Genomic DNA, 14,148 nt, shown 5'->3' on the forward strand with positions numbered 1-14,148 from the left:
GAACATCTGCAAACCACGCTGTTTAAACGTGTACTGAAGTTGATATTTTATTTGGATCATCATCTTTCAATGAAACCCCAGCATCGTTCAGAAGGTTCTTGGCCTTCCCACCTCCTTCTCCCTCTATGAGAGGCCCAGTTCTGTAATGACACACTCATCATTTCCATGCTTCACAACGCCTTTCCCAAGTTTCCCATGTCTCACAAGAGAGAACTAGACCTTGAAGTCACAATTAAGGGTCTGGCTGTTGTACTTCATGCAATAGGACAGAAGATTGGGTTCTAGGAGCGTAAAAACACATTAACAAATACTTGAGGGTTTACTGTGTGTCAGGAATTGTTCCTCTTTTGAAAAATCTTGCTTTATAAAAACAAAGAGAAACAACAATAGAGAGAATCTCTAAATTGTGAGCAGCCTATAAATCACAAACCTGAGATTTTTTGTTACGGCTGAATTTACATTCCATTTCCCATAATATAATCAGTGCAATGGTTTTAACTGTATATTTTTACACTATTTATAAAAGTCTCAAAAAACTAGCAGGTGAGGAAAAAAGTCCACTTTAGGCTTATGTTGAAATTAAACTCTGTTGTCATTCCAATTACTTATTGAGTAGAACCTTTGCTAATTCACCAGAATAAGCAAAAAGACCCAATGTGAATTATCAAATAAATGCTATTTTATTCATTAGTTTGGAACATGGATTTAATTATAATTCTTGATACTATCTAGCAATTACTCTGTAAAAATAATTAGGACAGAGGTGCAAGACTGTTTTAAATCTTTCTAGAGAAAGGCATTTATAATTACTTTGTGTGTGTGGTGAGGGAGGCCTTTAGGTGATTTATTATGTTTTATGTTCTAGCACAAAAAACAGTTTTCCTGTTGAAAACTATGCACAAGTTTCACAACTCTGTATCTTGTGATCTGGAGAGCGATACTACCATTATAATCATCTCTTTTGTAAAAATCTGTAATAAAAGTATTTCTCTCTATATCCATAAATGAATGTGAAATTTATGTCTTGGTGCCCTGTTAAAGACACAGCAATGACAGGAACAGGGAGTCTAATTTACTCAATCTAATCTTCTTGGGCCATCTCTGCCTCCCACTATGTTCTATTGCATAAGCAATATAGAAACTGGTAATAAACCGAGCAAAGCTCAAGGGGAAATGATGCTGCAGTTGACTGAAGAGACACTATACACCAAACACTGTACTGAACACATAGCATTAACACCTCATCCTCACCCCTCCTCATCAGGGAGGCGCCGGCTCTGTTTTAAAGATGAGCGAAGTTAGGAAACTCTGCACAAAGCACTTCCTTCCTAGTGTCAAACGGCAGAGTCAAAAATTCAAACTTGGATCTGTCACACTCCAGAACTCATATTCTGTTAACACAACACTCTCTTTGGGATTCCTGATGTCATTTGCCAATTGCATCAGGTGTGACTCCGTCAGTCCTGGAACAAAAACTCTCAACCATCCTCCAACCCACCAATCCTCCCAAAAGGATCTCAACAATTTTATAATGCTGTGTGTCAAAACTGGGGCAAGGCAGGGACCCCAGCTCAAGGTTCAGAAGTGCCTCCTAAATCAGACCAGCTGTGATTCCACCGTGGTTCAACTGGCCCAAATCCCCAAACCAAGACTGTGGTTGCTTCTTTAGATACACTTGACACACTTTCACCCCTCGTGGCCTCTGGGCAGCAGCAGAGATGGGAAGCACCACCTCATCTGGTAGTGGTTACACTATGGCTCTGGGTGCAACTTCCGGTTAACTAAGTGGTAACTGTACAGCACCTGGCAACGGGACGATACCGCTTCCATCAAGGAACCTCTCCATCCCCACGCGTTCCTATGGAACTTGCAGGTATTCAGTTTATTTGATTAATCCTATGACCTTGTTATTTAGTCACTACTTGAAATAGGCCAAACTTTCACCTTCAAATACACCAGGGTTCTTGGTCAACAAGACTTGTCAGTCAGTCAACAACTATTTGCAGAACACACACAAGTACACAGAATTTTACGGTAATTGATATTTATACCTTCAACTCTCCAGGAACTCAAAGTCTAATCTGCCTTGCCTCCCTTATTAATCAGTCAAATATTTACTGAGCAACTTAGCTATGGAGCCAGCACTGTGTTTGATGCAACAGGGAAGTTTAGCGTAGAGTCTGTAGAGGAGCTTCAGAGGGAACGGCCAAGAACATGGAGAAAAAAAAGACACACAGGAAACAACAGGGTGACAACTAAGTGTCTGAGTGTATAGCAGTGAATAAATAAGCTATGGGAGGTCAGTGAAGGGAGAGATCGGCACCTATTTTCATTCATTCATTGAACAAGCATAAGCTGTGAGCACCAATTGTGAAGATGAAGCCAAGAGCATAGGAACTGTGCAAAGGCAGTAATAAAAAGGTGCACCGGATTAAAATGAAGGATGAGGAATGACATATGGGGAGAGATTAGAATGCACAAGAAGAGGCTGGAACAACTGATGTGTATGTTTTGCCTTCATAGCTCGAGGGGGCCACGAATACAGAGGCTCCAAATACCCAGCTCACAGGATGAGAGGCCAGCTGAGCAAGCCACCTTTCCCAGAAACACAAATGAGCATAAGACCACACTTCTTTCTCTTCAGCCTTTGAAGTTTGGCATGTCTGTTCCTAACATGCTCAAATTTTGAGCATCTAGGTTTTGCACATAAGATGACTTTTTTTTCCCAAGGTAACACAAAGAATTGCCTTGAAACCAGTAGCAGATGTAGAGGAGTCCTGATTGCTGGAGATGCCTCAGCAATCTGCATTTCCATATCAGAAGCTTGAGATTCTAAACTGAAAATACAAGACCCCACACCTCAGTATCTCTTCCCTTGCACTAAGAGAAAATGAAAAATACTTTACACAAGCTGCAGGAACTTGCCAGCACTGTCTAGCAGTGCTCAGAGTCTGGGCCCCCCGTGAGGGCCCAGACACACAGTGAGCACCAAGCACAGAGGCAGGTACTCACGGTTTTCCCCCTGGAATGCCCGTCAGGTTTGGGGGTATTGCTGGCACACGCATGTGATGGTGCGGATCAAATCCAACCTAAAATTTTTCCCAAGCAAGACAACAAAAACAAACATAGTTACGTGAGTTAAACTCATTTCATCCTACTCCATATCTTTCCAAACCCTAGGAGAATAGATGCTCTAAAAATGTGATTTTAGAGGTAAATACACAAAAACTGATTGATAAAATGATAGGATTTTCATGATTTCATGGTAACATACTTGGGGTGGAACAAACATAAAAAAAAATAGTATTACTAAAGCTCCTGACAGAAATGAAGGGTTCACTATATTTATTATATTGTTTGCTCTACTTTTGTAGGCTTAAAAATTTTTTTAAGAAAGGAATGCAAAATAAAAAAATTCCCTCACCTTACAAAAGAAAATGAATTTCACAATATAATTCCATGCAGTTTAATTTATAAATATGCACAGGTCCCTCTATAAATACATCAAATTATATAAACTACCTTAAAAAAACACACATGGCAATCCTCTGAGCTCTGAAATACTTTTATTCTGTAAAAACGTACCACTGGTGATCGCCCATAGGCAGCGGCTGCGGCCGCAGCAGCAGCAGCCGCGCTCATCTGCGGGGAGATGTTGTGCAGCCCCGCGTAGGCAGCTCCGGGGCTGGTCAGCTCCCCATTCATCCCAGCGTGCGGCACAATCCCAAACGGGGTCGGATATGGACAAGGTACTGCCATTGGGGTCCTCAGGCTTGAGGCTACAGACCCAAACAGAAGGAAGGAGAAAAGCCAAGGACACACACAGGAAATAACAATGAAGTATAATGAATATCAGGAGTAACACGTTCTTACATATGCTAAATAGTAGGATCCATAATTCAAATAAGCTTATTTTAATATTCTCAAAAGTCATTCAAGCCTTCACCAAGGTTTAAACATTCCCCTTACTTTACTGAAAACCTACTATGTGTCAGACATGGTAAGTGTCAGGCACTTGACTCAGATTAAAGAACTAACAGCCAGTCAATGCTGGTCATTAGTACAGTTAATGTACTAATGTACACTCCTTAAATTGCTTTGATATCTTTAAAAACAGGAGACTCAAATACGTAGAGAAACTTTTTTCTTACTAACCCAAGGGGTCGACTCCTGGTGGTTTTCCAGGGACAGGCCTCAATCCGGGAGTGGAATTACTGCCTGGGGTAGGGGCATCGGTTCGTGGAGTAGGGGTATTGGACTTTGACACAGGAGTAGTAGATTTCTCGTTCTACCAAGAGAGGTAATGGAAAACACTGGTAATTAGAACACAATTTTAACAATTATGTTAAACATTTGAAAAGGTAAAAAGGAAAGAAAAGGAAAGGAAAAGGAAATGAAAAAGATTTTTCAGCGTGGGCCTCTATTTTCATTAGTTAAAAAGAGCTAACAAAGAAACAAAAAGTGTTCCCTGAGACCACAAAACCAATATTCAGGAGGACATAAATCAAAGCTGAATTTGGGGCAGAGTAGACTATTTCCAGGAAACTGGTCTGAGTCAGACAGAGGCTGACAAATCATGACATCCTGATGTGACCGACCACTTGCTGGTTGCTTTGATTTAAGACTGAGTGGTTTGAGTTGGTTTCTTGATGGACTGTTCATGCCACAAGAAGCTCCCCTGGTTAACAGGCCCCATTAAAAAAGATTCAAGCCTGAATCATCACAGAGATCAGCACAGAGGAGCTGACATTACAAGGCCAGAAAGCCAAGAGAAAACAACAGAAAAAAACTTAATCTAGCCCTGTGCCAGACACATCTTCCAAATTTGCAGACAAACTGAGGAATTATCTTTCCCTCAGCTGTGAATTCAAAAGGTTATTTGAAAACTAAATTCATTTTTTTTTTAAAATGCTATGTTACCAGGAAATAACTGATGAAGAAAAAGGAAGACACACCACATAAAAATGCAATTAACTACACAGCCACAGAAGAAGGGGGTATGGGGAGATTATCCTGACCTGCAAGCAGTTTCATTTTTGTATTTGTGATTTGTGGTGTGAGTCAAGGTAAACTTTTATAAGTGACAGATTACTTTTTAGATAGGAAGGGAAAATTATTGCAGTCATATATAGCTTGGTAATTCAAACAAAGCTAGCAACAAAATCACATCCAAGCCCCAAACTAAATTTACCATAAACCACAGGTGACAAAACCGTCTCCGTAACCCCATTGTATATTTCTTCATCTTTGCTGAGACACATTTCACTCAGTTACCTCATGTCCCTCCCCTATCTTTGCAAAAAGACTCACAAAACATTCATCACTAACAAGTCAGTGAACCCACTCTGTTCCAAAAGTACTTTTATCAATTAAACTTGAATACTGAACATATACATATACTTGGAGATAAAAGTCCTATGGAAAAATGTGGAAAAGACAAAATTTTAAAAACAATTAAACCTAACCATCTGGAAACAGGCAAAGCTAAGGAAGATGGTGACAAACTGCTTACAAGGCTAAGTTCTTTGGATTTGGAGGAAGGAGTACTGCTGGAAGATGCGATCGAGGCTGGACTGATGGGGGCATCTTTCTTGAGCAGGCGTGTCTTGTCCAGACCATTCTCTCTCGGGGAATGTGCTGGGCTCCCTCGAGGTGAAGATGGATCCTAGGAAGGAACATCAAGGCTATCAAATGCAGCACAGTGCATTCACAATGCCAGAGTACTTGGTGTGGACGTTTCTACCACAAAAGTCTTCAATAGCTTAGAGGTGAAAAAATGTTCTGGAATAGACCACAAGACTCATCGAATTGCTGAAAAAAATATTCAGTATCGAGGTCATGGAAAATACTACAATATTTATAGTATTTATTTAAAACAGAAACAAAAATCAAAACTCTACAAATTTGCAAGTCATGTGTCAAGGAGACCTGTAAGCTGACCACAGATGTCTGGTGTGCATTCATGGTGGTAACAAAACACATCTGCACTTCACAGAAAAAAGTAGCAATAAAAAAGGATCAGTAATACATAAATTTTTCTGGTAAATAAAATGTGCGTTCCTTTAGAAATTAAGAAAACATTGTGGACACTAATTGTTGGGACACTGGTCATCATTATAACTGGGTACGAGCAGGAAGTCAAATGAGCCACAAACATACCTCATTGGAAACGTCAACCACCAAGTTGTCATCACTCTTCTCACCATCGCTGTCCTGCATTGACAATTGAGAAGCATTATCTCCTCCCCCAGCAGAAAAAAAAAAAAAACCTAATGCAGCCAGATTTACCCTAGGTAAGTCCAGAATAATTAATTCCTCATATTTTACGAAAATGAACGGCACCAAACAGCGTTAAACACTCTACAAAGTACTGTGTTCTTTAGTCCTTATGATGACATTATGAGGTAGGTAACAGGATGATTCCATTTTAATTTAAAAAACTGAAGCCTGTGGCTTGTTACGCTAGAGTACCAGGTGCCACCACACTACACAATCCAGCCTACAGACGGACAGGATTTATCCTCTCAAAGACTGGATAAGTAGCCACAATTTTAAAACTGGGAGGTTTCACATGACAATTCAAGTTCTGAACTTCTTTTGAGGCCTGTAGTCTTGCAGGGCACAGCCACAGGAAGCGGAGCAGGGTCGGCTTGCCCCCACATCAGTGAGTCCCATCCGGCTTGCTCCCTGCACCGTGTGCTCTAAAGACCAGTCCCTGAAGGAAAGTGAGCTTCAACCCATGTCAGGGACGTATGTGGATGTCTCTGTAAATTATATTCCACAAAATGTGCTACATTCCTCAGCACAGGAGATCATTTAGACATTTTAACAGGCTATGATTTTACATTTTAGCTTCACATTTCTAGTTGCCCACAGAAAATTCAACCACCTTGAAATTTATGGAGGGAAGCAAATACACACATCTAACAGAATATGGAACATGAGTCTTCTATCGGTTGCCGGATAAACCACTGTTTTCTGGCTCACACACACATGTGCGCTCACCTGCAAACACAGGCCTTCAGCCAGCCATTTGAGACACAGCGAGAACTGCAGTAACTATTTTTCTTTCCTAGGATGTTATCTTATGTTCTAGTTTTGGTTGGTAATAATAAGAGAGTAAAAAGGCTGCTGATTAAAAAGCAAGGTAAACTGCCTCCCCCAAAGCAAAGGTGAGTGAACCTACATAACGAGCTGCAATCTCCTTTTCTTCGGTCTTCTGCTTTTTGCTATCAGAGGAGTAGTCTGTGGAGTTTCTGTGCTTCTCAGCACCTCGGAAACTGGCTGATGGGGAAACCGAAGAGCTCTGGAATTAGAAAGGGAAGAGGGATTGAGAGGTGACCACACATTTACAATGTCATTTTTTAAAAATCACTTGAGATTTTGTTTTCTTTTGGTTCTTTAGTACACACTCACAAAACTGTTAAGAGGAGACAGGAGAGAGGGGAGGGGGTGAAAGGAAGACGAGAACAGAGGTAGAGAGAAAAATAAGGAGAAAAAGGAAAGAACATAACAGAAGAAGTAGAGTCAGGACAGAGGGAGCAGAGGAATAAAAGGGAAGGCAGGGAATAGGTTAAATGCAAAAGGCAGAGGGAGTTTGGTCTAAAGGAGAAGTTTGTATTTTATCGAGAAAGGGAGCAGATATAAGAGAAAGAGGACAAAGAGAAAGCAGCCCCCCCACCGACCCCTAATTTCCCAGCTAATGAGAAGCCAATATTTTAAGCCTCTATAGAGAAACTGAATAAATCAGAATCCAGCTTGAGAGATAATTACTATTCTTCAATGAAAAAAAGAGAGGTAAGTCTTTGGGGATTTAAGCACCCAAATATGGTGATCCACAGGGCCTGGGAGATGCAGAGTGGCAGGTAAAACACCAACAACAAGACCACACCTACAGATATGCACTTGATTCTTTTTCTGACTCCTAGAGTTCCATGACCTGCTTTTTGTTTTTAATCTCTGGAAATTCAGGAACCCCATTAGGATCAGAGAATAGAAAGATGGTCCCTCCCTCTTGGGATCACAGTTGGGGGCAATCTGTACGGCCTCAGCCATGTCTGTCATCTCTGCTCTTCCAAAGAGCTCTCAGGTGGAGGAGTAGCACAACACAGAAAACAAACACCAGCGACAAGATCAAGGCCAGGTGGTTACTGGGCACAGTGAGATGATATAACAGCTTAAAACCATAAACGAAGGACTTCCCTGGTGGTGCAATGGTTAAGAATCTGCGTGCCAATGCAGGGGACACAGGTTCAATCCTGGGTCCGGGAAGATCCCATATGCCTTGGAGCAAGTAAGCCCATGCACCACAACTACTGAGCCTGCACTCTAGAGCCCTCAAGCCACAACTACTGAGCCCACATGCCACAACTACCAAAGCCTGCACACCTAGAGCCTGTGCTCCGCAACAGGAGAAGGCACTGCGATGAGAAGCCTGCGTACCACAACGAAGAGCAGCCCCCGCTTGCTGCAACTAGAGAAAGCCTGTGTGCAGCAAGGAAGACCCAACACAGCGCCCCCTGGAACTATCCTTAAGGACTGGCTAGTGACTCAGTGCCACACAGACCAAGCAGAAGCTCTAAATCAAGGTGAAGTGTAAGGAGAGAGAGCAGGGCTGAGTGCAGGGCTAACCTGCTGAAGGTGAACTGAAGGCCTGTGGAGCCAAGTCCCTCAGGAGAGCACCAGGGCAGGACTCCAGAGTACTAGATTAACCCAGTCATGGTGGGAAAGGGCTGATCTTGGAGGACAGAGGCAAGAAAAGTTGGAGATAAGGAAAAAAGTTCTAGAAGGAACAAAGAATCACTACCAGAATCTTTGCCTGGTGTCTAAATCAATTCAGAAAACAGTTCAGTAAAGCTCGTCCTCATTTGGAACGTTACTCATCTTATATAAAATTTACTCCTTGTACTTTTTTTTTGCTTTATCTTAGTCTGTTAGCAATAATTAATATTCATAAAAATGCACAACATTTACAAGGGCCTCTTAATTAACTATGGGAGGCAGTGTGATATCTAGAACTTTTGGCTCTATATCCTGTTTTACTTCCACTGAACCATAATGCCACATTCTCTTCTGAGACTAAACTTTCAAAGCGTGTCATTAGAGGAAAACCAATAGACTTTTTTCCACCGCATGTTGGGTATAGCTACCAAAAGATCACCCCCTGGTGGTCAGCTGTGCTGATGGCAACTCCTCCACTAGCTCAAAAGGCAGGGGTGCAGGGTGGGAGTTTGGAGAAGGAAGACTGAGAAGGATCACTGAGTGGGTTCCTACTGGTAGAGGCTGGAAAACTCTAAACCCTTCCTTTCTGTATCAGTCCCTCCCAAGGTTTTACATGATTACCTTAAACATAGGCACCAAGCCCTATAACTATCCCTACTCAAACATTCACTCTTAAGTTTGGTGGCAGAAAAGATGGCAGGCATTATTCATTAAGGCTGAAGACTGAAGCCTTCTAGTGAGAAGCCAAACAATTTTAAACAATTGTATTGATTGCTTCTTGACTTTCATATATGTCTACTGAGTTCCAATCCTTGGTTCAATGCTTCTGCTTTGCTTTCCTACCAGGACCCAGTGCAGTCAGGTTTTTACAACCATTACTTCCTTGAAACCATGCACACAAACACCAGCTGTGAGCTACTACCTACCATATTTAATGCCAGACCCTGTATCTAGTTTCTCGCCTCTCCAGCCTATCCTTCACATTTCTGGGATTCATTTCCCAAACAGAGATTCTCACCCTTCCTTAAAAATTACAAATGGTGTCCCACCATCCACAGGAAAAAAAGTCCAAACTTCCGAATATAGCTGTTTTCCAAAGTCCTTCACCCCCTGCCCCAGTCTAGGGCCCGGAACTCTAGGGCCCTCGTCTCGAAGCTCTGAGCTTGTTGCTCCCTGGTGCGCCATCTATTTTCAACTGCATTGGTAGCTTTTCTTCCTGGTTTTTGAGAATGTCCTTTCCCTCGGTATCTTCCTTTTGAAATCTTCCCTCATCACTCTCAAGAACCAGCTCTAAACATCACTGTTCAAAGCTCCCTCAGACACTGTGAGGCAGAATTAATCACTCTTCGTTCCCTTAACATTTTGCTCACCCAGTGAGTGGAGCACTCCCAATCGATTGATAGCTATTTGTTTACAAGCTCCTTTCCACTCCAGGCTGTGGGTTCCTGGGGGCGGGGGTACCCAGTGCAGTGAGTGACACAGAACGGCCAAGAATTGTTTTTGGAACATAAACGACTGAACCCCTTTGCACTCCTCAATCTTAATCCAAAATTCATGTGATACATTCCTTTTCAGAGGGCCTCTTGGCCAAACAAATCCACAGGAAGCCGTTCAAAGGAGTAGGATCTGAGGCCTGGCACCCCCTGGATCAGGCAACATGGTAGCTCTGCCCCTTCTTCACCTTACTCCTCTACCTACTTCTACATAACTTCATCCTACTAATGTGATATTTTATGAAAAGAAGAAAAACTGAGTGTACACGTGTATGATTAACTCTCCAAGTCTTTTGATTCTGACACTCTACACTTTAACGTTATTTCCACTCTGTCAAAAAGGAAAAAGTGATTTTTAAATGATGACAAACTACTTTCTTAAAAATCAATACTAAATGGTAATGCTTATTTATTGACACACATGTACAAAGAGTTTTTTTGGTTTATTTGTTTTTAAGCTAGTTGTTTCAGGCATAGGGGACAGTATTTTATTTGTGAATTTTACTGCAGAACAGAGTTACATGTTGGCATTTTCCTGGTAGAATGATAAAATAGTTAATTATCACTAGCATTTGAAGGTTAAGCTGCACAATAGGCACCAAGGCAATCAGCAATGTTCTAATAACATAATTGCTCTAGAATCAAATAGGACTTGGTACAGACTCTCATCATGCATCTTACAAGTCCACCATTCTGCCACTGGAAGGCCATTTGGATCTTTGTTAGATGTGTGAACAGGAGGAATTAAACACTGACAAAAGTCACACTTTTACAAGAAAAGTTTATTTTTATTTCTCTTTTGTTATCTTAAAAGCTTAGTCTGGAGCTGCATTATTACTCCTTATAAATCTACAAACTTAGAAATATTAAATATAAATCTTTCTCATTATAGTCTGACCATGTAAAATACTAGCAAGTTTGTTATGAACGAAGAGTCACAATCAGAAAGCAGTGGCTGATCTGAAAAGGGCAAAATACCTTAAATGTGAATGGTTAGTAAAACCTCTCAAAAATAAAGTAATAACCTAGAATTAAAAAAAAAAGTTCTGTATTTTTAAAAATTAAAGACATATTTAGATATTGAAAAAGACAAGGTAGATGTCTAATAAAAGATAAAGAGGGAAACAGCAAAAATAAGGAAAAAATAATATAAAGGTATGAATCTTATTATACGGAAATCCTAATTGCTTTGGTAACAAAAGATAAGCTTTAAAGTCACTTATTCCTAACATTATAATCATGTTAGTTCAAAATGAGAAAAATTCTATATCCTAGCCTGAAATCCAACCTAGACTTTACTAAGGCTATTGATCAAGTCAGCTGCAAAACTGCTACTCTAACTGTAATTCATTCAGTGCAGAAATTACTTTGGGTCAGGGACACAGGGGGAGTTTGTTTATGGTGGTGGGGAGGACGGAGAAGGCAGGCTTAAAGCCCTGTAAGACTTTTTACTTATGTCATAACCAAAGCTCTCCAGCAATCTAAAAGGGTGACCCCACCCCTTTGCCATGACTCCCCTGCCACCTCAAGATCAAAGATGACCAAGTATGAGAAAGAGTTCTATAAAGTATTCCCCCACCCCCAAAAGAGGTAGTGTTGTTATAATTAGCCAATTATAATAATAGGTAACACAGATTTTACTAGTAGGCAAGAACATCTCTCTGGAGTCAGACTGCCTGGGTTAAAAGTCTTCCACTTAATAGTCCTGTAGCCTTGAGGATGTTGTTCAGTCTCAATCAGTCTGTAGTCTGTAGTCAACACCACCCCACCTGCTCCCTCAACCAGTGTGCTCACAGGGCTAAGTGAAAGGAGCCACGTAAAGTACAAGGCACAGTCCCTCGCAAATAACTGAGCCCCCAGCAACAGCAACTCAGCACTGTGACTGGGCTGCACACTATTTACTACGCAGCTAGTGTGGATCTATTTTAAGCCTCACATAAGGACTATTCTAAGTGGTTGCAGAGCACTGCCCCACGGCATAGATATGCAGATGGTCCATAATGATGGGGTTCCAATAGGCTGCTATTAACCAAAACACATCTCCTTTCAACAATTACAATAAGGTTTTGGTTCCATACTGCAGGCAAGACTATAAATACCATATCCACGTTGGACTTTCTAATTTGATTTCAAGTGCCCATCAAACTAACTCTGCTTTCCACTGGCATAGGTGCACTGCTCAGATGTCCCTGCCCACTTATAAGATCCCAACCAGCAAGAATGCGCTATATATAAAGGTCGAATGCACGACCATGATCAAGAACTCTAAAAACTCACTGCTCATCAGCTGCGGCCTTCAGACGCCCCATCTGCCTGGCACCAAAGGGTAAATTCATTTTCAAACAGATAAAGAGGATAATGACAGGGCAGAGGGCACCACAAAAATCTGGCCAGGGTGACTGCAAGTCCTAGATTGTCCCAACTTCACACCTGTTATCCAGGTCTCTTTACTCTCAAAACCAGCCCACTTTAGAAAATGAATATACTGCTACTCTTTTTTTTTTTTTTAGCTCTTTATTGGAATATAATTGCTTTACACTCTTGTACCAGTTTTTGAGGTACACCGAAGTGAATCAACTGTATTTATACATATATCCCCATATCCCCACCCTCCCTTATCCTGGCCCTCTAAGTCATCACCCATCATTGAGTTGATCTCCCTCTGTTATACAGCAACTTTCTAGTAGCTATCTATTTTACATTTGCTAGTGATATATGTCTATGCTACTCTCTCACTTCATCCCAGCTTCCCCTTCACCCCACCCCCACCCCCGTGTCCTCAAGTCCGTTCTCTACATCTGCATCTTTATTCTTGCCCTGTCACTGGGTTCATCATTACCCTTTTTTTAGATTCCATATATACTGCTACTTTTAACTGTAGTGTTTTCAGTACAGGAATTAGTTTGGGTCAGGGACAATTCAGGAGGAGTTTGTTTATGGCAGTGGAGGCAGGGAAGACAGAGGAGGCAGGCCCAAGAGCCCTGTAGACTCTTTACTGATGCTATAATCAAAGCCCTCAATCATCATTCCCTCTGCAAAAGACTGATGTCCAGAAGAGAAATGGGATATTGGTGACTTTCCTGAACACAGAAAGGCCAATGTAATGCTAGAGATCAGCGGGAACCCAGCCCACTCCTCCTTCCAAGCAGAAGGGCCTTCAAGAGGAGCTCTACCATTCTGAGTCACCCAGACTCAATTAGGGTCACTAGTCCTCAGAGTATTTCATGGTTGTGAAACACTTTCAACAAGTTCTGAAGGAAAGGTAATATCGTGAATAAACTTCTATACCAAGCTAACCATACCATACCCCAGAGCATTTCTGACGGGTTTTATTGCACAGCATTACATAAAATGTTTATATTCCTGTTCACAGAGCTCTTTTTAACTAATAAAACATTTTAACATTTATTATCTCATTTATAAGGAAATAACCAGGAGAGATGGAGAAAACAACCCTCAACTGGGGAAAATTAAATATAAAAACTTTAAAATGAAAATTATTTGGTCAAAATGCACACGTCTTGCATACTGACTCTAACATGCAAATTTATGTAAATTAGCTTAAAATTTATAGCATGCTGGTGGTAAAAAGCCTTAATATGGTAGGGCTCCGAGGCAGTCACTGGTTGTCAGTTTACTGCTTATTACAGTCTTAAGACTTATTTTTTTTAATAACCTGCTTGATTAAGGAAGTCATTAAAAACACAATCTGTATATAACCCTCACAGAACTTGCTTTTTTCAAATTAACATAAATCAAAATTCACCTTCAAAGATGACTGGGACTTTGTGAAGACTTGCCCTTGTTAAAATAAGATTTAATATAATCTCCATATAAAATAATGAGTCTGTTCTTAATAAACATTTCACCTTCTATAACATTTTGTGAAGAGCACTTTTTTTTTAATAAATTTATTTATTTATTTTATTGGCTG

The 14,148-nt window shown here is 40.9% G+C and overlaps 1 protein-coding gene across 11 annotated transcripts in view; it reads right to left on the reverse strand.

Moving 5' to 3' along the window:
* LOC130844810 (transducin-like enhancer protein 4) overlaps positions 1-14,148 on the reverse strand; it is a 140,507-nt gene that overhangs the window by 11,803 nt on the left and 114,556 nt on the right. For all 11 annotated transcript variants that reach the window (XM_057721030.1, XM_057721025.1, XM_057721024.1 and 8 more), the window contains 6 exons: positions 7,187-7,306; positions 6,160-6,213; positions 5,513-5,665; positions 4,156-4,288; positions 3,586-3,779; positions 3,013-3,089 (listed from right to left, as the gene is read on the reverse strand). In XM_057721030.1, the coding sequence (XP_057577013.1) occupies positions 3,013-3,089; positions 3,586-3,779; positions 4,156-4,288; positions 5,513-5,665; positions 6,160-6,213; positions 7,187-7,306 (731 nt within the window). The remainder of the gene's footprint in view (positions 1-3,012; positions 3,090-3,585; positions 3,780-4,155; positions 4,289-5,512; positions 5,666-6,159; positions 6,214-7,186; positions 7,307-14,148) is intronic.

The sequence above is a fragment of the Hippopotamus amphibius genome, chromosome 2 (genome assembly GCF_030028045.1).
Source record: "Hippopotamus amphibius kiboko isolate mHipAmp2 chromosome 2, mHipAmp2.hap2, whole genome shotgun sequence".
NCBI classification, from domain to species: Eukaryota; Metazoa; Chordata; class Mammalia; order Artiodactyla; family Hippopotamidae; genus Hippopotamus; species Hippopotamus amphibius.